This window comes from Anolis sagrei, chromosome 3, assembly GCF_037176765.1.
Source record: "Anolis sagrei isolate rAnoSag1 chromosome 3, rAnoSag1.mat, whole genome shotgun sequence".
In the NCBI taxonomy this organism is placed as follows: domain Eukaryota; kingdom Metazoa; phylum Chordata; class Lepidosauria; order Squamata; family Dactyloidae; genus Anolis; species Anolis sagrei.
In genome coordinates this window covers 213,715,207-213,741,605 of record NC_090023.1, presented here as the reverse complement: position 1 = coordinate 213,741,605, position 26,399 = coordinate 213,715,207, and the positions used below count along the sequence as shown (strand labels likewise).

General features: G+C 39.5%; 1 protein-coding gene across 6 annotated transcripts in view; it reads right to left on the bottom strand.

Moving 5' to 3' along the window:
- Window positions 1-26,399, bottom strand: part of SH3PXD2A (SH3 and PX domains 2A) — a 320,633-nt gene that overhangs the window by 33,669 nt on the left and 260,565 nt on the right. For 4 of the 6 annotated variants that reach the window (XM_060768323.2, XM_060768324.2, XM_060768329.2 and 1 more), the window contains 2 exons: window positions 9,450-9,563; window positions 6,825-6,908 (listed from right to left, as the gene is read on the bottom strand). In XM_060768323.2, the coding sequence (XP_060624306.1) occupies window positions 6,825-6,908; window positions 9,450-9,563 (198 nt within the window). The remainder of the gene's footprint in view (window positions 1-6,824; window positions 6,909-9,449; window positions 9,564-26,399) is intronic. The other 2 variants (XM_060768325.2, XM_060768327.2) reach the window with 1 other exon arrangement.

The following is a 26,399-nucleotide window of genomic DNA, read 5'->3' as shown; positions in this document are numbered from 1 at the left end:
AAGAATTGCAACAAACCCACAGCCGGACCTGATTAGAACTGCTGCTTTTGGATTCCTAGCCCAATTACGACATGCTGAGCCATCAAAAAACAAGCAAACTTTATTATCACGCAACAGGAAAGATTATTATTAAAAATACAATGTTGGATCTTTTATGTATGCTTGCAAAGGGAGAGCATCTCCTGCATTTCTGAAAGAGTGTGTTAGATTAGTGACGGGCAGCACTTTCTTCCTGGCTCCCAGTAGTTGTTGCGTCCCTGCCTAACACTAAGGCTGGTCCTGATCAACATCCAATATGTTTTTAATGGTTTTCTGTATGGATTTTTATAATGTTTTTCTAAATGTTTTAATTGTATTTATGACTGTTATGGCATTGAATTGCTGCCAATTTGTAAGCCATCTTGAGTCGCCTTCGGGCTGAGAAAGGCGGGATAGAAATACCGTAAATAAATAAATAATAATTAAACTAAATCTGATCTTTTTTGACAAAAGGTAAGTAGGACAATTTTCTCCATATGTTTTGGATATCCCTTCTCATCAGCTCTGGTTATTAACCTTGCTGGTTCAGACTAATGGGAGTTATAGTCCATAAAATCCAAATATCACGAAGTTATCTAACTTTGCTAAAGGGAAAACATGAGTATTTTAAAAATATGTAAGACACATCTCTTATTCTTTCCAGATCACATCTGCGAGAATTCCCCAGGAAGCATTATACTTATGGATAGAGTGGACAGGGAGAGCTGTACTTCCCAAGATAACTATTGTAGTTCCCAAGACAACTACTACCAACCTAAATCAATCTGCTTTAGGTTGATAACATGAATATGCCATTCAGAAAGGAGCCTATATAATCCATATCCATAGTTTACAACTGCCCAGTAGCCAGGCCTTGAAATGAAACTTGCAGGCACCATGCTCTACCATCCTTCAAACTATTGTGGCAACTGCGTTGGTAGAATGGTGCCTAGCCATTCCTTTCTAAGACACAGCTGTGAAACTATACGAAAATAGGTTCTAAGTCCGCACTTTGGTTTTCTGAGGTAATGAAGACTTAGGAAGCCACATCTTGCTGTTGCAGTTAAACCAGTCTTAGAACTAGATGCTGACAGAATCATTTGGTGGACTCTGAGCTGTTAAAAGAGTTTTGGATAGATAAGGAATCTAAGCAGGGGACTCATTAACAGCCCCACATGTTAGGCCTTTGGAGGTGAAAATGATGAATTACTAGACCAAGGATCTCAAAGCGATTTTCACTTGGATTTAGACCAATTGGGCAAGCACAGAAGACCAAGTCGACTTAAGAAATCTCATTTCAGAGACACAGTTGAAGTATCCCTCTGTGACTATTACAGCGAGACAATAAACTGAGTTCTAAAGTTCTGTTTTGTGTGTTTGGCTCGTGAAAGTCTCTTAATTTTTTAAAAAAGCTCCCAGGTAAGCAACTATAAGACATTGTAATATATATTCTTCACTGTTTAACTCCTGTACTAGATAATATGAGGAATCTACTTTTAACCCCAATCCTTTCATTTCAGAAGAGATCGACACTTCCTTCTACTACCATGGCCAGTCTAATATTCCTTTTGGAGCACTATCTCACCAAGTTTATATTGTCCAGCACATGCAATGAATATATACATGGCTGATATAAGCCAAAAGGAGCCTCTGATAATGCTGTAGAAGGCAAACTCTTGAGGCAATCCCTGTTTTTGCAAAAGATTTCAATAGTTCAAATAAGGCTCAGGCTCAAAGCCAAATTTGCAAATGCCAAGCAGCTGAAGTTTGCCCATCACTGACTCTACTTTCCAAAGAATAATTTCTTTTGGCAGAAAGCCACCCAAATTGGAACAAGGGTCTTTCTAAAACATTTTCTTTGTTCACTTGCAAGGAATACAAGGAAGGGAGAAAAGAACTAAAGGATAAAGAGATGATGTGCTTGTTAGGAGAGCATTACAGAAGTCTAAATCCCTGCAGATATCAGAGCCCTTGTCATGCATTGGTTTAGCTGTTCTATTTTTAAGCTTTCTGTTTTGCAACAGAAAGCTATCATTAAAATTTCCCTTTGCAGAGTGCTTTCGCAGCAAAATATTGTAACATTTCCCAAATTATACTCATTTAGTTTCTTGCAGTGGTGGAAAAGAGGAGACCACAAACACACCCACAAATGAGGTTTATAATTCGAACTGGCACTCTTGAGGATGGGTCTGCTTGTAACACCAAAGCCATTTGGGACAGTCTTCGACTGAGGCTAACCATAGAAAAAATTATAATATTGAATACATACAAGTCGGCATTTATGGGGAAAGGCAATGGCATATTATAATTCAGTAGAATGACTAGTGCTGCATCCAACTGACCAAGGAATGTTTTAAAGAGACCCGAATAAGACAGCACAACATCCAGTGCATCAGATTTTTAGAAAAATCTAACACAGATTATTGTGATTGTTAGCTGTTCTGCTTTCTGTAATCTATTTAAATTGTTCTAACCTTTTTATTGATTGTAAGGTACTTTGGATTCTTTTTAGATGCCAAATATTAAAAAATACTGAGTAAACTCTGATATCAATGACCTATATTGATAACATAGTTTACTCAATATTTATTTATTTATTTATTTAAACCTTTATGGAGCCCCTGGTGGTGCAATGGGTTAAATCCTTGTGCCGGCAAGACTCAAGACCGACAGATTGGAGGTTCAAATCTGGGTAGAGTCAGCTCCAGTTCCCCATGTGGAGACATGAGAGAAGCCGCCCACAAGGATGGTAAAACATCAGGGCATCCCTTGGGCAACATCCTTGCAGACTGCCAATTCTCTCTCACCAGAAGTGACTTGCAGTTTCTCAAGTCACTCCTGATACACACACACACACACACACACACAACCTATATCATGTAACCATGGCTCTAGTCATCTTAGCCAATGATGAAGAATGATAGCAGGTACAGTCCAGCAACATCTGAATACCATGTGTTCTTCATCCCTGTTTTTGAGAGCATAAGCAATTCCTTTGATCAAACAGCACACTTCTTTAATTTCCACACCTCCTAACATACAAGTGGAAGTGTTAAAATATTTTCTTGGCAGTGTACAAACTACTGATATGCTAGTATTTTATCAGCCTCTCCAACTTCTTTGTTGTCCCTTGCAAGTTTTTTAAAATGCAGAATTTATCCACTGTATCAAAATGTGCACAAAAAAATCCTTTAGAACTTCAGGCACCACAATATATGTCTCTGATTGTCATCTTTACTTCAGCTCCTGTTAAAAGTTTGACAATTTTGTCTGCTGCAAAGATCTTCTGATGTTACCACAAACCATGCTTTGCTTTGTCCAACAACCCTCAGTCATTTACATAATTTCTTAACATAGACTGTTAAGAAAGTTAAGAGAGTATGCACATTTGGGAAAGACTGGAGAACCCTGGCTGTTCTCCAGTCTTTCCCAAATGTGCATACTCTCTCATGTACTAATCCGATATTTCCCTTTGAAATATGCAGGATTGCTCATCTCTTCAAGTACTAGGGCTGGCCCTACTATTGGCTGAAATATTAGTCTTCGACAGCACATAGGAGCTGTGACTTCTGATACACAACAGGACATGAAAAGTGAATTCTTAGCTATTCAATTCATTTTTATTGTAATTTCATTGCTAGTGATACAAAATGGTATTTGAGGAATTTTCTGCCTACTGTGCCAAAACAACTCTCTAGGTTTAGATATTATGCTCTTTTATTTAAGGAGTAAAACTTTGCCTCTGACAGCCAAATGTTTTGGCTAGGTGAAAACTGAAAATGTTCTCCTTCTTTCTTTCAGCTGCACATCTGAGAGCTGGCGCACATAAAGGAGAAGTAAGCTGCTCTCTTGTACACAATTTCATTTGAATGTTTCTCCCCATCACTACAGACTTTTGAGCTTTGCAGAAACAATGGAGAAAAGTCAGCCAGATGGTGGCTAGAGTGTAAACAAAGCCCGTTGCATGGAGGAAAAGAGACAGGACATATTTATATGAAGGGTGTTATACAAATGCCTTAAACAAACAGACACACAAACACAGCAGATGGAGCATTTTAAAATGGGCTGTACTTGGCAGCTGTTGTACCTGTGCAGACCTTTTCCAAAGAAGAGGCCCCAGGTCTGTTTACACATTCAAACTGGCTGTCGTACAAAAACAGTATCTATCAGCACAATACGAAATACAGCATCGTGCAGCTTGAGGCAGAAGTGGAATTTGCAGTTTCCTGGCTCTGTGTCCTGGTCACCTCCTGTGACTCAAAAAGGCTGAGGCAGGGAAAGTTTATCCACATGTTTAATTTATGCCCCTGTATCAGCTGTGGAACATCATTGCCTGACCTGGGTCTGCTTTGAAAGATTGGGGACAAGGGCATGCAGTTTGGGGGAATTATCTAATTAAGGCTCCTAAGCAAGACGCAAGAGCTCAAATCCTATATTTTCCAAACCACAGAAGAATTCTCTTTAAAAATACTTTCCCTTCAGTCAGCAGTCTCTTCATGCCATCGACTCTCTCCTTTCCATTTGTTTTTTTTAAAAAATGAAACTCCTTCAGGATAAAGTCATTCTATACCCAAGAGTAAAGGGTCCTTCAAAAATGATATAATGCTAATGTTTTAGAGCTGTTCCACATAAAACTAATGCTCTGGTTTATGGTTTGCCTTCATATCAGTTTTTCCTTCAGTGGTGTCCTTGTTATAATGAGCTCTTCCAAGCACCACGACTCCAAATGGCAATAAATCAATGGTCAAATTGATGCAGTATCTATGATGCTCTACATAATCTGTCTATGCTTTGCTCAGCTCCCTTTATGTATAATCCATTGATTTTTTTTCATGTTAACAGTAACTTGAGAAACTGCAAGTCACTTCTGGTGTGAGAGAATTGGCCATCTGCAAGGATGTTGCCCAGGGGACGCCCAGATGTTTTACCATCCTGTGGGAGGCTTCTCTCATGTCCCCACATGAGAAGCTGAAGCTGACAGAGAGGAGGTCACCCCACTCCCTGGACTCGAACCGCTGACCTTTTGGTCAGCAGTCCTGTGGCACAAGGTTTAACCCAATTTGCCACTGGGGGCTCCTCTGATAAGCAAACAGGAGAGAGCTGAGAACGCTTTATGATTTCTTCAGATATGTCAGATAACATGTGGAAAACACGAAGGACAGGCACATTTTCTACAAGGGGCTCACTTCAGTATAGGAAATGACATGTAACCTGTACATGTGCATTCCTCTGTGAAAAGGAGATGTCTACCCCACTATGGATAACTAGTGATTACATTTTCACACAATGGGTTTCCACAGTTGAGAGGAGATCTGAATTAGAGTAATAGTGCAACATTCAGACCACTAAACTACATTGGTTTTCTATTTATTGCACATGGAAAAACAAAACAAAAATATTTAGATTCCAAAGAGTACTAAGATATTCTATTCATATAGAATGTTTGCTAAAACTACAATGCTCATTGCTCAGATTTTATAAGCTGTTAACAATATCTCTTTTAAAATGAATATCTTATCTTCAGTATTCCTTTGTCCAACAACCCTCAGTCATTTACATAATTTCTTAACATAGACACACCCTGGCTGTTCTCCAGTCTTTCCCAAATTTGCATAATCAGATATTGCTGATCTTGAAAAAGTAACATCCATAACTATATTTCCAATGCTAGAGTTGGTACAGTAGGTTAAACTGAAGAGCTGCTGAACTTGCTGACCAAAAGGTTGGCGGTTCAAATCCGCGGAGCGAAGTGAGCTCCTGCTGTTAGCCACAGCTTCTACCAACGTAGCAGTTTGACAATGTGAGTAGATCAATAGGCACCACTCCAGTGGGAAGGTAACGGCACTCCATGCAGTTGTGGAGTCATGACCTTGGAGACATCTATGGACAACGTTGGCTCTTCGACTTAGAAATGGAAATGAGCACCAGCCCCCAGAGTCGGACATGATTAGACTTAACGTCAAGGGAAAAGCTTTACCTTTACCATTTAGGGTTGATTTTACCTTTAGCCCAACTCTAGCAGCACTTGATATTACGAATAGATTCTTTTCTATCCTTTTCCTCCTTCACTAACAGAAAACAGGCCTAATGTGCTTTTGCAAGCAACATCGCCATGTATTCCCTTTGCTCCTGTGGAGAAGCCTAATTCTCATAAGCAATCAGTAAACAATTTAGGAAATCCTTCTCTTAAGCCTAAATATTCTAAATAATGGTTATTTATACCATTTTATTGGAGTTTCAAAGTGACAGTAACTTTGGATACCCCAGTGCTCCCAGTAGTAATTCTAGGACAGTGGTGCACAACCTATGGCCCTCGAGTTGTTTGGGACTCAGACTCCCAAAAGTCATAGCCAGCTTGTCTAATAGCTTCTGCGAGCTGAAGTCCAAAACACTTGGAGGGCCACAAGTTGTGCAATACTGTTCTAGAACATGGTGTTTTTTTAAAAAAAGATGTTTGTACAAGTAGCAGCATTATTTTCAAGTGATCAAAATGACTCCTTCCAACCTTTCTTTTTCAGTAACCTGAAGAATTATCAAAATGACTATCTCTCTAGGCTAAGAGATAAATGAGTTGTGTATCAAAGCATACATGGTCTGTGGAGCTAATGTTTGCCATCTTGACATGCCCAGCAAGTAGTATAGAAAAGCCACCTAATGCACACACAGCCTTGTTTCTGTTGTAGCAGAAACAAGGCCTAATCAAAATTAACACACTCGCCACTTGCCAGCCATTCTTAGCAAGAGAAGCAGCAGCAGCAACCAGCACATGTGCCCTTCAAGGGACTGTGTTCCAGAAAGCAATTCACCTCGACTCTGCTGCCTGTTGACCATCCCTCCCAGTGTCCATCGTCGGTCCAAGCGCCTCAGATGAGCCTTGCGTCTTTTAGAAACTATTTTGGAAAATGGATGAAAACATAAAAGAGGAAAGAAAAAAAAGTGATGGATGGGTGAAGAACAAAATCCAACAAAAAATATGATAATCACAAGGATTGTTCTTATGTTAGCAAGAATGAGATGCAATAATACAATGAGGTATGTAATAATTAGGTTAAACTACATGAGACTCATACATGTGAACAGGTTTTACTATAACACATTTAGTGAACATCCACAGTATTAACTGAGTACAGCTGATTGCGTGTATACAGAATTTTGCAAGCATTAATGGTAAAAATAAAACTAACAAATATGGAAAAAGTAACAGTGACTCTATATTGTTGGCTATTTGTGACATGAAAAACCCCGGGCTTTTGCCAAGATTTCAGATTGTTATACAGATAGTTGTGCAGAATCAAAGGAGGCAACACTTTTTAAATAAACCCTCTACATACTGTACCAACTCACAGTGAAGAAGCAATTGGCTTGTTTGTGTCTGAGACATCTATAACATAATAATAGAGTCCAGCTTTAAGATGTTAGTACTGAAAAATAACATGTTAGTATTTATAATAATTCAAAATCAATTCATTAACATTAAGTGAATATTATTAAATTAATTCATTACACTAATCACAAGTAATAACTAAGTAACAAATTATTTTACAATGTAAAACATTAATTTACAGGTTGAACATTCCTTATCCAGAATTCTGAAATCAAAATACTGCAAAGTTCAAATTGTTCACACCTTTGCCTTCTGATGGCTCAATGTATATGAAGTTATTAAAATATTTGGGCTATGTGTGCAAGATATATATGAAACATGCATTTTGAGTTTAAATTTAAGCTGCAACTCTAATATCTCTTTATGTACATATGTGCAAACATAAATATTCCACAATCTTGGGCTCCTTTCACACAGCTGAATAAAACCCCACTTTATCTGTTTTGAACTGGGTTATATGGTAGTGTGGACTCAGATAACCCAGTTCAAAGCAAATACTGTGGGATTTTCTGCATTGATATTCTGGTTTATATGGCTGTGTGAATGTTTCCTTAAAAAAACTCAAAATACTTCTGGTCCCAAGCATTTCAGATAGAAAATACTCAAACTGTACTAAATATGGCCAATGCTGGCCCAAACCTGATGTAATTGCTCCCATAATTTCTTTCAAGCACCTTCAGTACAGTGGAAGAGACGTAGTGCTTCAAATGCTCACTCAGGATGTATTTTTTTGAGGATGTTTATATACCACAAGTCCCTTCCAACAGTATTGTATCTCAACATGAACTTTTTATTTGGCACAAGAGCAGAAAAGTATCTAGGCCAGGCATTCTTGGTAAGACAGAAGGGAGCCACAGTGTTGTACTCAACTCTGATTTAGGATAGCATCCTCTATGCACAGTTATCTATGACTCAGACAATGAAGAACAAATAATGGAATAATTGAATAAGTTTCTTATAAAAACCATGGGTTCATTATTGTACCCATATCCAAATATTACAGGCCACAAGTTGCTAGAAACTTAACATCTCTATCATCACAAAGTATATATTTGATGTGTTGATGAAGCCTTTCATGGCCAGAATCACTGGGTTGCAGTGAGTTTTCTGGGCTGTATGGCCATGTTCCAGAAGCATTATCTCCTGACATTTCACCCTCATCTATGGCAGGCATCCTCAGAGGTTGTGAGGAATATTGGAACTCTTGTCTGTAGGAGGCAAGTGTGAATGTTGCAATTAATTACCTTGATTAGAGTTGTAAAGCCTTGCAGCTTTAAGACTTGGCTGATTCCTGACTGTGGGAATCCTTTGTTGGGAGGTGTTAGCTGGCCCTGATTGTTTCATGTCTGGAATTCTTCTGTTTTCAGAGTGTTGTTCTTTATTTACTGTCCTGATTTTAGAGATTTTCTAATACTGGTAGCCAGATTTGGTTGATTTTCATGGTTTCCGCCTTTCTGTTGAAATTGTCCACCTGCTTGTGGATTTCAATGGCTTATCTGTGTAGTCTGTTAGAGTGGCCCAGCATTTCTGTGTTGGCTTTGTAGCTTCAAAGCCTGGCTGGTTGCTGCCTGGGGGGAATCCTACATGGCCATTAAATGCTAATCAAGATGATCAATTGCAACATTCACACTTTCCTCAAGCAGGCACGAGTTCTTCCTCTCACCCTGGACATTTCACAGATATATAAACCTCACTTGCCAAGTTCTTAACAGACCTCACAGCATCTGAGGATGCATGCCATAGATGTAGGCAAAACATCAGGAAAGAATGCTTCTGGAACATGGCCATAAAGCCTGGGACTCACAGCAATCCAATATACTTGATGGACAGTTTACAGTTCTACAGCAATGTACATAAATAGTGAGCATTCATTCTATGGTCCAGGATAGCATTGATAATATTTTAGTCTCCCAATTGTATTTTAATAGTGGCTGCCAGTAGATACCATTTTAGCCTGTGTGCTGATGTTAATATATTGCTCCTGATTATGAAAGGGTGCAGGTGAATTTCAACTATTTTTTTTCTTAGAAAAAGTGCATTTATTTACCTTCCCCTCCTTTGGACATGTTAATTTCAGAATCATCTCTAACTCCACTTTGGGATTCCAAGTATGTGGCAGGAACCCAGCCTTGCTCTTCTGATGTGCTTACAAACCACCAGCCTGTGAAAATCAAACAGAGAAGGGCTGTCATTTATAAAGAAAAAAGTACCCATAAACAGATTCCCAAATGATTTCTAACTTTTCAACATCAGTATTTGTTTCTTCTTTGAGTGAAACAAGGGCTGTAACAAGACGCTGGGATGTACCCCACACAAACAAGAAAGGATCCTCAAATGTTAAAGATATATGTCACTGAATACCAAAACTAGGACCAACCCGTGCCATAACAGTTCTCATTACTACATATATACATGAAAGGTGGGTAGTGAAGAAAAAAATGGAGTGGGAAATAAATCTGAAATTTGATACCAAAGGTTACAACACAAATCAGTGTTGAACAAAGCAAAACAAGCAAGCCTGAATTCGCACCAAAATGACTATTTGAACAAATAATAAAACAACATGACACATTAGAAAACAAAACAAAACAATACATGGACAGTTGAAGGCATTAGGGAAAAAGGTAGATTTCATTGCAGGTGGAATGACTCAGTCAGGAAGCCACAGTCCTAAGTTTGCAAGACCTGGGAAAAACAGTATCAGGGCCACTTGGAAATCTCTTATTCGGGGATTTGCCAGAAGTTAATGTCACATACCAACAGCATTGTAGTCCTCTTTAGGCCTTACTGGTAAAGGGAAAGAGATCATCTTCAGGGATTTGGTGAAGGGAGAAGCATATTTACTGAGAGGCAAACAAAATACTGTGAAAGCACCAAATTCTGTCTGTTTTTTTTTAAATAAGAGGGTCAACCCTGGTTAGTACTTGGGTGGGAGACTGCCAATGAATGCCAGGTGCTGTGATCTATATTTCAGAGAAAAACTGGCAAAACAAGTTCCGAGTTCTGAATTTGAGCTTAGTAGCATTGAATAATATGGTTAGGAAAGCCTCAGTAGGGAATTTAAAGGACAAATCGTATCTATCTCGTACAAAAACCTATGCATAGCACTCACTGTGGGTTTGTGGAGAATGAAATGAGGTTGTACTTGCTCAATGGCAGGCCAAAACCGCTTTGCACGTACTTTAATGAGAAACAAGCTGTTATTTCAACTTAAAATTTCTCTGGTATAGATTCACTGACTTCTTTGGCTAGTCACTTATTTATAAGATACCTCAGTGTTCCTTACGTGCGGTCTCCCAGTTACGAACAAGATATGTTTTGTAGGTTTGTTCTCAAGTTGAATTTGTATGTAAGTCAGAACAGGTATATTTTTATGTTTAACTCCATATATATATAGCGTAAAGGAGGTTTCCCCTGACATTAAGTCTAGTCATGTCTGGCTCTGGGGAATAGTGCTCATCTCCATTTCTACACCGAAGAGCCAGCGTTGTCTGTAGACATCTTAAGACCATGTTACCTTCCCAGTGAAGCGGTACCTATTGATCTACTCATATTTGCATGTTTTCAAACTGCTAGGTTGGCAGAAGCTGGGTCTAACAGCGGGAGCTCATCCCGCTCCCCGGATTTGAACCACCAACCTTTTGGTCAGCAAGTTCAGCAGCTCAGCAATTTAATCTGCTGCACCACCAGGCCTCCCCCTCTCTCTATGGATTCTCATATAGAATCATAGAGTTGGCAGAGACCACATGGGTCATCTAGACGATCCCCTGGGATCAAATCCTGTGATATAAGGCAGTGTTGATCCAGCCGGAGACACTGCTAAACTGTTAAGTAGATGGACCCGTCGGTTTTGTTACACTTCCAAAAGCAACTTAAAAAAAGCAAAGCTCCCAGCTGACATCACAGCTATTGCTTAGCACCATTTCATTTTGAGCCCCAAGAGGCAGAGAATTCCATTTTCTGGCCCAAGAGAGATTTGGAAAAGGTTGATTCATAATATTCCCAGTCAGAGAATTTTAAATTTAGCTACACTTTTGCACAGCAGGAGGGAGATTCTCCTGACATGACGTTCACCCATGGCAGCCAGCTATGCTAAAAAATAATAAAAAGAAGACCAACAGAGCAAACTCCTTTCCAAAAGGTTTTGTGCACATAGGCTGGTGCTGGAAATTAAGAATTATTAACAGTGGGGAAAGAGAGTAAGTGCAACAAGCTCAATACTCATTTGCAATTATGGCACAGAAGTAAACAGACCAGATACTGATACACATCTGATCATCATTGGATGGAAACAGTCCTATGAATTTTTCTTCAGAAACAAATGTTAACACGAGCAAAAAGGCTATACTATAAAGTTAACACTAATAAAAACCATGATCTTTGAAGCATTTCATTTCACCTGAGCTATTATTCCATAGAGTGCAAAAGTTGGGATACACCTAAAAGTCATTTCAACTTGGATCAAAGCAGACACATATAGTTTAAAGAGTCATGCCAAACCAAATCATTCCATACCCAGCTAAAGGAAGGCAAAGAAAGCAAAGCAAACATGACCCATTAGAAAATTTCCTTTTGGCTCCAAATAAATTGCCTAACACACGTGAGAAAATATACGCACAAGCATGTGTGTGTGTGTGTGTGTGTGTGTGTGAAAGAGAGGGAAATCTGTATAACAAATTATGCACCCCAAAGGAAAAAAAGTCAGTTTTCTATATAGAACATGAAATAGAAAAACAAACCAAAGCCACAAAAGAGAGTACGCATTACAATATTGCACTGTACCCCATGAAGCAGGATCAAATGTTCAACAAGTGGCATCACGTCAAGGCAAGGAGCAAATGAAAGGCACTTGGAGTGTTGAACTACAATGTTGGAGATCAGGGTTCAAATATCTGTTTGGCCATGGAAATCTACTGGGTGGCCTTAGGCAACTCATACTCTCCTATTCTCAGGGTAGAAGGAGAACATCTTCTAAACAAATTTTGCCCAGAAAATTCCATGATAGCTTTGCCTCAACTTTGAATTTGTTTTGATGGTTCACCTAGCTGCTAACAGCCGCTCTGTTAACCTGCGGTTCACCATCCCCCTTCCAGCAATTTTAGCCCAATTCCAGAGCCTTTTAATGAGATTTTAAGCTTTTAATATATTTATAATTATGTGTATTGTGTCACATATGGTTTTCTTAAGTTGTCTTGTAATGTATTGAGTTGTTGTTTTTATTTGTTTGTATATTATTGATGGCACTGAATATTTGCCACTATGTATTTGTTGTGAGCCGCCCTGAGTCCTTTTGGGAGATAGGGCGGGCTATAAATAAATTTTCATTTCATTTCAAATACAGTTTATATTTAATCCTGTTTTAATGTTCGTATATTTGTAAACTTTAAATGGCGATGCTGATGCTTTTATGTTAAGCCGCTTTGAGTCCTCTTCGGGGGAGATAAAGCGGGGTATAAATAAATTAAACAACAAACAAACAAAAACTTAGGGTCACCATAAACTGAAAATGACTTGTAGGCACACGTCAACAAGAGGTACTGGCAACTGTATGAACTTCTCTTCAAGAAACGAAGTGTTTTGGGACTGGCTCTGGTTCAAAATGTGCTTAGTATTTACTCCAGTTTCTATGAGAAGTGTTATTAAATTTTGAAATGCAGAAAACCTGCTGTCTTTGACCTTGCCATCATCATATTTCAATTTGTCCTCTTTTTCTGGTTCGGCAATGTTGTAGAAATTAATTATTACCATCAGTAATCTAATTGCCTGCATGTAATATGTGTTATGTACTTTATTCTGGCATTTTTCCTTTCACTATTTTCCCCAGTTCATCTTGTTGAGGGTTATAAATGTAAATAAACAGAAGTTTTACCACAGTTTCTGAACCAACATATAACCTGCACAGTATAATAAAGTGTCACTTGGGCTTGTGTAATAAGTAAAAGTATCTTTACTACAGTTCAAAAGATCAAACAGGGCAACAATATATACAGTAGTCTCTCTGAATTATCACAGAGAACAGAGGGAATAAACAGTCCTTTTAAACAGTCTTTAAATTATGCTTCATGACTTAGAAATGATCAGACCTCGGAGAGTTGGCAGCCATTCCTTCCTGACTGTTTTCAGTCAGCCCTCTCTTCACTCTCCAGGGTGAAAGTGGCAGTTAAAACCATTTGTCTCAGCAGGAAGCCAGAGACAGTAGCCAATCAAAACTCTGGCCCCTGGCATGCTCAGCCAATCAGCTACCGACACGTCTTTTCAGTCAACCCACCACATCATGGTGTCTCTTTACAAATCCCGACACATCTGGCATCCAGGTACCGAGATTCTATTTACAAGGTCTACCAAGCCCTCATCTTAATGTTCTTAATATTTAAATGATTCACAGGACATAGCATGATTAAAGAGGCCTACTGAACTGTAGTTGGGAGGCCTCAGCAGAAACAACCCCTAAGCATCCATTGTCAGAAGTAGTTTCCACATGTATAACTTACAGTGTGGCTTTACATCAATGCAAAGGAGGATATGAACAGGATAAAATAAGCACATATTTCCTAAGAACTACAACAGAAAATACACATCACTTTCAACTAATAGAGAATTGGCCCACCAAACGATTTGTTAATACTTGATGAACCTTACAGTCAAACTAAAAGATATATCTAGCACTCATGTTTTTGTACCTCTCTCTTGCAGATGGGTTTATTGGCATGTTTTCCCTGTGCAAGAAAGTCAACTACTCCCCTAGTAGCAATTTCACTAGTTTATTATAAGTTTTTCGGGCTATATGGCCATGTTCCAGAAGCATTCTCTCCTGGCATTTTGCCTGCATCTATGACAGGCATCCCCAGAGGTTGTGAGATCTCACAACTTCTGAGGATGCCTGCCATAGATGCAGGCAAAACGTCAGAAGATAATGCTTCTGGAACATGGCCATACAGCCTGAAAAACTTATAACAACCTGATGATTCTGGCCATGAAAGCCTTTGACAATACAATTTCACTAGTCCTCTCTTATGCAACTATAGGTCTTGGAGAAAAAGACTCCCACTCCCCAATCCAGGTCTAACTCTCATTCATTTTCTCCCTCTACAATTGTATTTTTGCAGTGTAAAAACCAAAGTAGAGGGTAGGAGAGGGCTGATGCTTTCCCCCTTATCTGCAGTTCTGTAGCGATCTGTGGAAGATGTCCAGCCATCCCAATTTCCTAGTACCAGATGTGAAAAGACATAGTGTGTTGTTCTTCTTCGTTACCATTGTACACAAACATTACTTTGGGGACAAAAGGTTGGGAAAGGGGCTGCCAATGTTCTGGTGGCCAGAATTCAAAGAGGGATAAAACAGCAACTTTTAAAAACCTAATTTCTTTGCATAAAGGGCATATAAATGTGTGAAAGCAGATAATGGGTTTATCTTGCTCTATGCTGTGTAGCAACACAGAGGGCAGGCTTCCATTACACAGACCACTTTGTGGTCATTATGTTGAGAAGAGCACGAAGCAAGCAATGCCCATTTAAGGACATTTGATGTTAGGAAAGGTATATCTTAACTTTGTTTTTTTTTTTGTTGTTGTTTTTTTGTTGGTTGATGGCATTGCTGACTTCTTCCAAACTAGGCAGTGCTGCAAGATCATCCCTGGTTTGTTGTTGAGGGATTTGTGCGAGAACCTGTTCAGCCACATTGGAGCTGTGATTCAGGAGGCTTTGATAGTGCTCTTTCCAATGTAGTGCAATTTATTTTTTGTCCTTCAGAAGTTTGGTTCCATCTGATGAGTATAGAGGGTGTATACCATACTTTCTTGGTCCATAGATGACCTTTGTGGCTTTAAAAAAATCCCTGAGCATCATGGGTATCTGCCAAGTGTTGGATTTCTTCAGCCTTCTTTGTCCACCAGATGTTCTTGCATTCTCTGGTCCTTCTTTGGACCTCAGCTTTTGCATTAGCATAAATCTTTTTCTTAGCAGCGCAGTTGGTGTCTCTCTGCCATGTTTGGAAGGCTTTCCTTTTCTTGTCAATTAACTGTTGGATCTTGTTGCCATTTTCGTCAAACCAATCTTAATATTTCTTGGTTTGATGTCCAATGATTTCTTTGCAGGCTGTGATGATGGAGGTCTTCAGTTTGTTCCAATGTTCCTCAACATTTTTTGGGTGTTCTATGGGTAGATGATCCTTGAGTATTGTTTGGAGAAGGGCTCATTTGGAGGGCTCCTGAAGGGCATGGGTGTTCATTTTGCGCCTTATCTTTCTTCCTTGAAGTCTGCGTGTGGGGGTGATCTTGATAGCCATCGTGGATCTATAATTTCCCTGGTGGCGCAATGAGTTAAACCCTTGTGCCAGCAGGACTGCTGACTGACAGGTCAGCAGTTCGAATCTGGGGAGAGCAGGTTGAGCTCCCTCTGTCAGCTCCAGCTCCCCATGTGGGGCCATGAGAGCAGCCTCCCACAAGGATGGTAAAAACATCAAACATCTAGGCATCTCCTGGTCATCATCCTTGAAGATGACCAATTATCTTACACCAGAAGTGACTTGCAGCTTCTCAAGTCACTCCTTGCACGAAAAAAACTATAATGTCACAAATTACAGTATCACCTATGTTGCCATTTAGATTCCTCAGAAATATATCGTGCAGTTACGTGTAATCTATGCACATCCTTAATCCATTTTGAAATCAAATGCACTAGAGAGCACATAAGTATCTGTCTGAAACAAATAAGGTATTTGACAATAAAGGTACTGAACCTGTGGTTTACATTTGGGATTTAACAAAATAATTCCTTAAACAAAACTAAGGGCCCTTCCACATAGCCCTATATCCCAGAATATCAAGGCAGAAAATCCCACATTATCTGAGTGTGGATTTAGATAACCCAGGGCCAGGCCTGTAGCGAGGGGGGGAGGGGGTAGGGGTTCAACACCCCCCCCCCCCAAATGTTTCAGATTTTTTTAAAAAACTGGTTTACTGAATTTTAACTGGTTAACCAAATCCCCATGCTAAGTTTATGAGATGCAAAAACTTAAGAGTCCTTCCAGAACTGCAAGCACTATCTCAAGCAAATATTGAGAATTTATTCACACTGTCATTACTTGCAGCAATAGCCGATGTAGCGAAGCAACCAAGTTGGGTGTTGTGTGTTGAATGCTCTAATTAAGGAGGCCAGACTTGGTGGAGGTGGTTGACAGGGGCGGAGCTGCAGGCTATTGATGGCTGCTCTGCCCCCTGCTGTGCTCTTTGCTTCAGCGTGAGCTAGGAGGCAGGTCCCCCCCCCCCCCGCAAAATTTCAACCCCCCCCCCCCGAAATTTCAACCCCTCCCGAAATTTTTTTCTGGCTACGGCCCTGCCCAGGGCCCTTCCACACAGCCCTAGACCCCAGAATATCAGAGCAGAAAATATCAAGCACAATATCTGCTTTGAACTGGGTTATCTGAATCCACACTCAGATAATGTGGGATTTTCTGACTTGATATTTTTGGATATAGGGCTGTGTGGAAGGGCCCTAAGACAGAGATGAATGTCTAATGTATAGGACTTGAAGCTGGGAAGCAAATGTGTCTTTAACTGAAATCAGTTTTCTTCAAACTAATTTTATAAATGCTGAAGCCTGGGATTTAAAAAAATTGAAACTCTATGGCTGCAATTCTATAAAGCACTAGGTCTAAGGAAACCGCATGAGAACACAATGGATCTTACGCTCCAAGAGGTTACAAAAATCCAGCTCAACTGGCTACACATTGTGGTCAGCACTCTCCTGTCTGAGGGATTAAACCATCCAGCTGCAAAGGCACACAGGACACCCATGCTGTATTTACAGACAAGGAACTTGCTGTGTGCTCAAGACAAACAAAGGGCACCCTTTGCTGAAACTGTGAAATTCCACCCCCTGTTTTGAACAGACTGACTGAGACAAACAAGGTTTCTAGTTGCAAGGAGTTCAACAATACATGAGCAAAGAATGTGCTGAGGTTGCATCTTTACAGTTTGTCTGTCAGGGAGGTGTGGTTTTGGAAACTGACACTACCACCTTCAAGTTTTTCATAGGATGAGGTGCTGCAGTTTGGAACATGCTATGCAGCGGGGATTAACCTTTTTGGCACAAAAATCAAGTTCAGAAGCATGAGATAATGTACTGTTCCATTGCTCTCAACAGCATCTGTACTTTGGTGCAGTTTTGCCTTTTGACTTCGGAAAGGGAACAAAGCAGGACAGCATATTGAGGTTGCAATCTGAATTCACCATAGATCAGAGATGTCTCCTCACTTCTCCTCCTATTAAGAGTGTGTCACAAATGCCCACTGTTCAGACTCCCCATGCCCCATATACCAAAATAATAGCTGTGCCTGGATTGTGTAATTCTGCACTTCAGGGAGACAGACTGGATGACCTTTGTGGGCTCTTCCAGTTCTATGATTCTATGAGTCACACCTCCCTAACAGAAAGAGCTCTAAAAGAATAAAAATCCGCAAGGCTGCCTTTGCCTTCATGTTAAGCAAATTGTCTAGACTAAGCAAAACCGCTTAGCCAAGAACTACACAGAAGGAGTCAAGGTTGCAATACTGTAAAGCAGTATCTCTCCAATCCCAAATCCCTCTATCCTAGATAATTTCCCCAGGAGACTTCCCTTACTAAAACCACAAAGAAACAATGTATTTATGGGGTTGTCAATGTCCCTCCCCTCATAACTTCATTTCTCTGTGCAGGAGTGGAGCACAATCCATTATTAAAACTATTCTGCAGTAACATCTGCAGGAAATTATGTAAAGTTCTCTCTACATACTGCCAAGATAGCAAGAGGTTTACTTTTGCTCCTGCACCACTGCTAGTAATTGTGAGTGATACCTTATGCTTTTCTCTTCCATCTCACTCCATTACTCAAATGGACATCAGGAACTATAGGCTGCAGACTTAAATTATATACTTCATGCCCCTACCACTTAAAATGTTTTTGTCTCTTTCTTCTCAGATGATTTTAATTTCTGTTTGAAGAACTGAGTCTAGATTCACATGCATTCCAACTGTAAAATTAGCTTTGGCTTTAAACACATTAAACACGTTTTGGCAACTGGCTGTATTCACATAAATGCAAAATTCAGAGATGTATAAAATATTGGACAGTCATCTACATCACTACTTCTTAAACTGTGGAACTCTGTGTAAGACGCTTTAGCCGTCTTACACAGATAAAAATGAAAATCAGCCTATTTAGCAAGTCTTGTAAATGCCAATTTGTTATCAGTAAAATATGGACCCACGGTGGCTCAATGGGTTAACCCCTTGTGCTGGCTGAACTGCTGACCTTAAGGTTGGGGGTTTGAAACCGCAAAACAAGGTCAGCTCCAGCTTCTCATGCAGGGACATTAGAGAAGCCTCCCATAGGATGATAAAACACCCAGGCATCCCTTGGGAAACGTCCCTGCAGATGGCCAATTCTCTCATATTAGAAGTGACTTGCAGTTTCTCATTTCTGACACGATTAAAAAAATCAATACATGTTTTATTTTCATACCTATTTTACATACCTACAGACCTGGAGATCTGTAAAAAAAAACTCAGATCAAAGGGGGTTCTGAGTGAGAAAGTTTAAGAAGCCCAGATCTACTCCATGCATGCTTGCACAGAAAGATATCAACCAAAGAAGTGGAGAGGAGACTTGCAAGATAAACAGTTCAAAAAGCAAAAGGGTTTGCCACTCCCACTGCTAAAAGATTACAGCATGCCCTTAGTGAATAGCAGTAGTATGTACCATGGCCTGAAAAGGTTCTGAAAACAGAACTAAGAATCACACAGATGAGCCGCGCCACAAACTACAAAAGAATTCTGGGTCATTGGCCAATCTGGCCAAAGGAAACATTCCTTGTTCAAACACAGTGATCAGTCAGTCCTAAAAATGTAAAAACAAAGCTCATCTGCTGAACTTCACCCAAGAGAAAGCTCTCTTTGCACAAGTCCATCGTACTTGAATATCCTGGATATCTGACACCCATTATTCTACACCAGTGTAAAAAAGTAATGTTTTCCATTTTTGAAACATTAAGAAAATGCATGAAATTCCAGAGAACAATCACTTCAAACAGCACAACAAATCCTTCTTGTCCAAAACACCTTTCTTACCCAACTATGTAAAGAACACACAGTACTAGTGTAGAATTTTTGGGAGGCTTAACTGGGTGCAACTAGGGTGGGGATCTAAAGCTACAAAAGCAAGGGTGGGGACCTAAAATATTACTCTGCATTTTGTGAAATGGATTAGAAGGCAGTTAAAGGTGAAGCAGGCAACCAATCATCTTGTAAACTTATTTTTGCCTGTGCAGTATACTGTAGAAGCAAATGCACCTCTCAGTATTTGAGAGGTGGGTTCCCAAGTATTTGAGAGGTTGTTTCCAAGTTGCAAACCAAAAATGGGCAAAAATGAGAGGTTGTTTCCAAGTTGCAAACCAAAAATGGGCAACTCAGAAGTGGAGTGGGCAGATGAAAAGATAACCTGGCCAAATGGCACTACTTAGAAGAATCCTCCACCTTGTGTGACTGTGGAACACAACAAACAACTCTGCATCTGTATGCTTCTCCACAATGCCCTGCCTCATGCACAGAGGACAAACTGTTTAAAGCTACAGGCAAGACGATCGCTGTTGCCCGTTTTTGGTAAATATTATTTAGCCCCTTGTGCTCCTTCTATATTTTATCAGTTTTATACTTATTTATGCAATGCTTTTGACACAAAATAAATAAATATAAGCATTTGTTGCCTAAGAAAATCCCATGAAATTTATAGGGTCACTGTAAGTCAGGAGGTGCCCAAACACATACATACATACACACGGCAGCTGATCTCTCTTCTATGGGATTTTTACAAATCAGTCTCTCTGTATATTTTAGCCACAAGGGCTAAACAGTAAGCTTCAAAATCTTTGTCAAAATGTACCGCTGCTACTTTATTATATTTACTGTTATTTCCATGCAGTGTTTAGAAGATAACATAGGCGGAACTGAGGTCTTTTTCACAATGCATAATTTTAATAATTTGAAGGTGTGTTAACTGCCATTATTCCAGCTAACAGAAATCTGGAATTTGCCATTTGGATGGTATTTAAAATTCCCTGCCAGACAGCACTGGTGCCTCACCAAACAACTAATCCTCATACATTGCTGGATGAAGTCATGGCAGTCAAAATGATATCAGTGTGAAACAGACTTCAGTTCAATGTTGGTTCTACAGGATGCAGTGGGATGATCAGTGAATGGCTTCAGCTATAAATCCAGTTTTACATTTTAAAATCCACACAAAAATTCAACATTAAATATGGGTTTTCCAAACACATTCTACAAACATAAATTTTCAAAAGTCTTTAATCCTAAAATACATGTTTTGAGCTAATTGCAATATTCAGAGAACTATAAAATCAGCACTCATAAGGCGGTTGTTTTGGCCCAACATACAGCTCTACTTGGAGAAAGTGAACTCGACTTCTGAACTCATTTCATACACTCAGAATCCATTTCTTGCCATCCTGGAATCATATCATGGAACCACTGGTGGCAGATCAACTCAGTGGTAGAAACTACCACCCTTGGTAAGAGCAAGATTTTTATTATTACAAATTTATTTTACTCGAAGTTCTCCATATAATAACGGAAAGTTTATATTTCTAAATCTTGGACTTGAATGAATGGCTAAATATAGATATTATAAACAACTCTTTATTGTGCACAGACTTTTCCATGCAATTACAAAATGTTCCTTTCAGTCCACGATTGGTCGCCTCCTTCCTCCATGCCACCATCACATCTATAGGTTTGTTTTGCCAGAATTATCTTATAGAAGGCATTGCAAAGACAAGCCACTGTAATATCCACAGAATAAACCATCTCTCTCCTCTCTTCTTTTTTACTCATACAAGAAGGTTAAATTGGCTGCAGAAGGAACTTGGCAGAGAAGAGTACAGCCCATGAATCATCATGCGGGGGAGGGAGAGAGTTTCCATTTTCCTTCAAAAATCAACTAAAATATTCAGCTATTCAAATATTTAAAGCTACATATCCAAGAGGCACAAGCATGCCTAGACTGCATGTACTACACACATCTAAGCAGGGGTGAGAAAAAAAGGTCTTTAATAACAACACAAGAAAAGGGTTTCTACGGTAATGTGAACGTTTTTGAAACTTTCCATATGCCAAGATAATCACTGCTTTCGAATAAATATATTTGAATAAATACCATAGGAATGCTGACTGGCACAACCTGGGGATCACAACCAGATACAATGAAGACATCTGCCCTTGTGCTTTGCTACTCTGCTGCTGAATACGCATGCCCAGTGTGGAATACATCTCACTACGTTAAACAGTGGATATGGCTCTTAATGAGACATGCTGCATTATCACAGGACGTCAATGCTCTATACCATTGAAGAAATTGTATTGTTTAGCCGGTATCACAGCACCTGACATCTGTAAGGAAGTAGCAGCCAATAATGAAAGGACTAAGTCATTGACATCTCCGGCCCATTTTCTGTTTGATTATCAGCCAATGTCTTAAATCAAGAAATAGCTTTTTAGGATCTACAGAGATACTTGCAGGAACACCTCAGCAAGCAAAAGTCCAAAAGTGGCAGGCGAAAACCTGGAACCTCAATCAGTGGCTGATACCAGATGAGAACCTCCCCCCCCCCTCCTCCGGGCATACAGAAGATTGGACAATTTGTAAGGTGCTGAACAGACTGTACTTTAGCACAACAAGATACAGAGCCAATCTTAAGAAATGGGGCCACAAAGTGGAGTCCAAGACATGCGAGTGTGGAGAAGAGCAAACCAAAGACCACCTATTACAATGCAGTCTGAGCCCTGCATTGTAGGACAATGGAGGACCTTCTTACAGCAACACCAGGGGCACTCCAAGTGGGCAACTTTTGGTCAAAGAACATTTAGCATAATGCCAAGTTTTTAACTTGGTTTGTGGTTTTTAATACATTATAACTGTATTCTCATTTTACTTCTGACATGATAAATAAATAAATTTAAATAAATACATTGCATTGTAAATCTCTTAAACCAGGGGTCCTCATAAGGCCCGGGGGCCAGATATGGCCCTCCAAGGTCATTTACCCAGCCCTCACTCAGGGTCAACCTAAGTCTGAAATGGCCTGAAAGCACACAACAACAACAACTACTCTATCTCATCCGCCAAAAGCAGGTCCACACTTCCCATTGAAATACTAATAAGTTTGTATTTGTTAAAATTGTTCTTCATTTTAATTAATGTATTTTTAAAAGTGTTTTTGCACTACAAATAAGATATGTGCAGTGTGCATAGGAATTGATTCATGTTATTTTCAAACTATAATCTGGCCCTCCAACAGTTTGAGGGACTGTGACCTGGCCCTCTGGTTAAAAAGTTTAAGGACCCCTGTCTTAAACCATCATGCTTGGAATTTAGTATTCCTTGTGTCATAGCTCAGTGTTAATCACCAGTTTTCATGCACAAGGTCCTAGGTTCTCACCCTGGCATTTCATGTCAAACTGTATGAAGTAGCTAGGGATACAGAAGTATCTTATCTAAGGCCTAGGGAATTATTAACAGACAAATATATGGCTAAATTAAAATTAAAAGTCAACATTAGCACTGTACTGCCTGCTCTGATAAATATTCTCTTCTTCAGAGTCTTCTCCTGATTCTTGGATCTCTACAGATTCCAAAGTTGAACAGTGGTACAGTGGAAAGCTTGCCTATCATCACTGTTCTCACTTTGTTTAGGACTAGGGATATAAATAAGATGATAATGCTCAGTACAGAGGGCATCAATAAGAAAAGAAAAAGAATAGATTACAGATGGAGGGATTCAGTTAAGGTATCCACAGCCCTGAGTCTGCAGGACTTGAGAAAGACTGCTGATGGCAGGAGTTGCTGGAGATCTCTCATTCATAGAAGTCACCACGTCAAAACTGATTTGAAATCCAACAACAAGAAATATTATATATCTCCACTTATTTCTTTTTCACATGGAAGAATAGAAAATACCTTTTCTTTCCACTGAACAAGATTAAGATGTTTTCTACATGTTTTTCAACATATTTTCATGTTCTCAGAATTTTTGAAGAAATGAAAGATTCCTTCCCCCCACTCCACCCCCCAAATGTATAAGGGTTTTAGTGCAAAGCAATGTGTTTTTGTTAACAAAATACATTTCTCTATTGCTTCTGCCAACAACAACATAATGGTCTTTTCATCCTCAGATGGGGAAAAAGTCTTTGCAGTGGTTAACATTTTTACAAGGTACCACACTGTATTAAGGCACTCTGTTACCAAGGACAAAAAAAATTGCATCTCCTAACCCCTTTATTCATTACCATGGTAGGAGATGAGAAGAAAATATAGAATAAGCGTACATCATAGAAAAATATGGTTCTCTTTCATATTATTTTAAGGGCACCTTGGTGGACATGGCCAATAGTGGTGTTCACTTCATTAGAAAGTCCATGAATCCTACACCAAATCTTCTAGAAATTAACTATATTCTGTCTCAAATTTCCTAAAACTCCTAAAAAGATCCAATTTTGAATCTGTTTCTTTGGCTTGCATTCTAGACAAGCCAACTGCAACTGCAAATAACAGAAACCAAGCAGGAAGCAGTGGGAGGGGATGTTCTGCGTTTTTAGTCATTGAAAAGATTCCCTTCAATCCTGAGAAATCACAGAATATCATTAGGCAGACATGCCATCTTTTGTGAGCAAACCATCTGTAGCTGCTTAGCCTATGAGTGATATGTTTTATACAATATGCTTCATAACACCAGAGTCATTCATAGGAAGTGACTGGCAGGAAAACACTGTGCATGCCCTTGTGTACTTGCCAATGTGCCTTTAATAGCCAACACATGGCACTATCACCAGCAATGCCACTTTGAAAAATGCTTTTCTGTTGCTCTTGGAACCAGTTCCAACCAACCAGACTCAAGTGGGAGTGTATTCTTCGGTTTGGCGTAATTCTCTGTTTGGCTGCATCAAAACAAGGAAGCTTGATTGGTAGAGCTGCTTGAAATATCTTTCAAAACTCAGCTGTTCTCATACTGCAAAAAGGGCATTCAGAAATCTGCATGAATTGCTGAGACTGGCATACAAAATGTATCAGCTGCATCAGAATAATAAAATGACTTTACACACAGGCACAGACAGACACACTTCTAGGTTTCATGTTTGAGGAGGAACCAGAAAGCAGAGAAGACATTTCTAGTGAAAGCTTCTATAAAAAGAGATTAAGCAATGCGTTGTCAAAGGCTTTCATGGCCAGAATCACTCGGTTGCTTTGAGTTTTCCGGGCTGTATGGCCATGTTCTAGAAGCATTCTCTCCTGACGTTTCACCCACATCTATGGCAGGTGTCCTCAGAGGTTGTGAGTTATGTTGGAAACTAGGCAAGTGAGGTTTATATATCTATGGAATGTCCAGGGTGGGAGAAAGAACTCTGTTGGAAGCAAGTGTGAATGTTGCAATTGGCTACCTTGATTAGCATTTAATGGCTTTATAGCGTCAAAGCCTGACTGGTTGCTGCCTGGGGGAACCTTTGTTGGGAGGTGTTAGGTGGCCCTGATTGATTCTTGTCTGGAATTTCCTTGTTTTTTTAGTGTTGATCTTTATTTACTGTCCTGATTTTAGAGTTAATACTGCTAGCCAGATTTTGTTAATTTTCATGGTTTCCTCCTTTCTGCTGAAATTGTCCTCATGCTTGTGGATTTCAATGACTTCTCTGTGTAGTCTGACATGCTGGTTATTAGAGTGGTCCAGCATTTCTGTGTTCTCAAATAATATGCTGTGTCCAGGTTGGTTCGTCTGGTGCTCTGCTATGGCTGACATTCACACTTACCTCAAGCTGGCAAGAGTTCCTTCTCCCACCCTGGACATTCCACAAATATATAAACCTCTCTTACCTAGTTTTCAACTGATCTCACAACCTCTGAGGATGCCTGCCATAGATGTGGATAAAAGGTCAGGAGAGAATGCTTCTGGAACATGGCCATACAGCTCAGAAAACACACAGCAACCCAGATTAAGCAAGTTTATTCTAAAATATTACTTTTCACACCATTTCAACAAACCCTTTCCCCAAACTTCCAGCATACTGTTAATCCAAATAGGAATGCATCTATGTTTCATGCAACATTAATGCAAGTTCATGGGAGGGGGGGGGGGGATGCTGTCTCTGATTTGCATGTTTCAATAAAAAGCTAGGGGATTACAGATCAGTAGTAGTCACTTCTGACAGATGATCCGATTTCCCCCCTTGGATGCCAGACTGCTACTTCAAAATTATTTCATATGCATTAACATGAGATTCGCCTACCCACTTATCCATGCTATGTAAAGTTCACAGATGGATCAAGTTGCATGCATTCAAATACAGCCACCGACTTACAGGAAAAAACTTTCCATACAGAAAAAGGAGCTCTATTTGCAATTTGGGAAAACGAGACATTCCACAACTGAAACTTATCTTCTATAGGTAACACTACAGCTGTGCCTTCGGTTAGAGAACTTGCCCTCTCTCTGTTTACCAAAAGAAAATGAAAAAAAAAAACATAAATTCCTTACATTTCAACAATTAACTTTGAGAAAGTTATCGAGGGGGAAAGACACCAGAAGACAGAGTAAACAAACTCATTCTATAGATCTATATGAGCAGAGCTAGACAACAGCTACACTGTATAATTAGCAAGTTAGGAAAAGCCAAATCCTATGTAAGTCACCTCAACTGGGTTGTCGCTTGGTAAGCTTCTTTCATGCCTTGCTATACAATACAACTAGTCAAGGAGGTGACTTAAATAGATCATTATGGAGTATTACTTTCTCCATATTTTGTGTGTGTGAAAATGGAGCTTAATATTTATAATGACTATGAATTTTATCATTGTACCAGAAGACAACTTTGCTTATTATTAAATAAGCTGCAACAAGAGAATCCGGATTGCAAACTTTTATCATACAGACATAAATGAAGCTACACTATAATGCAAGC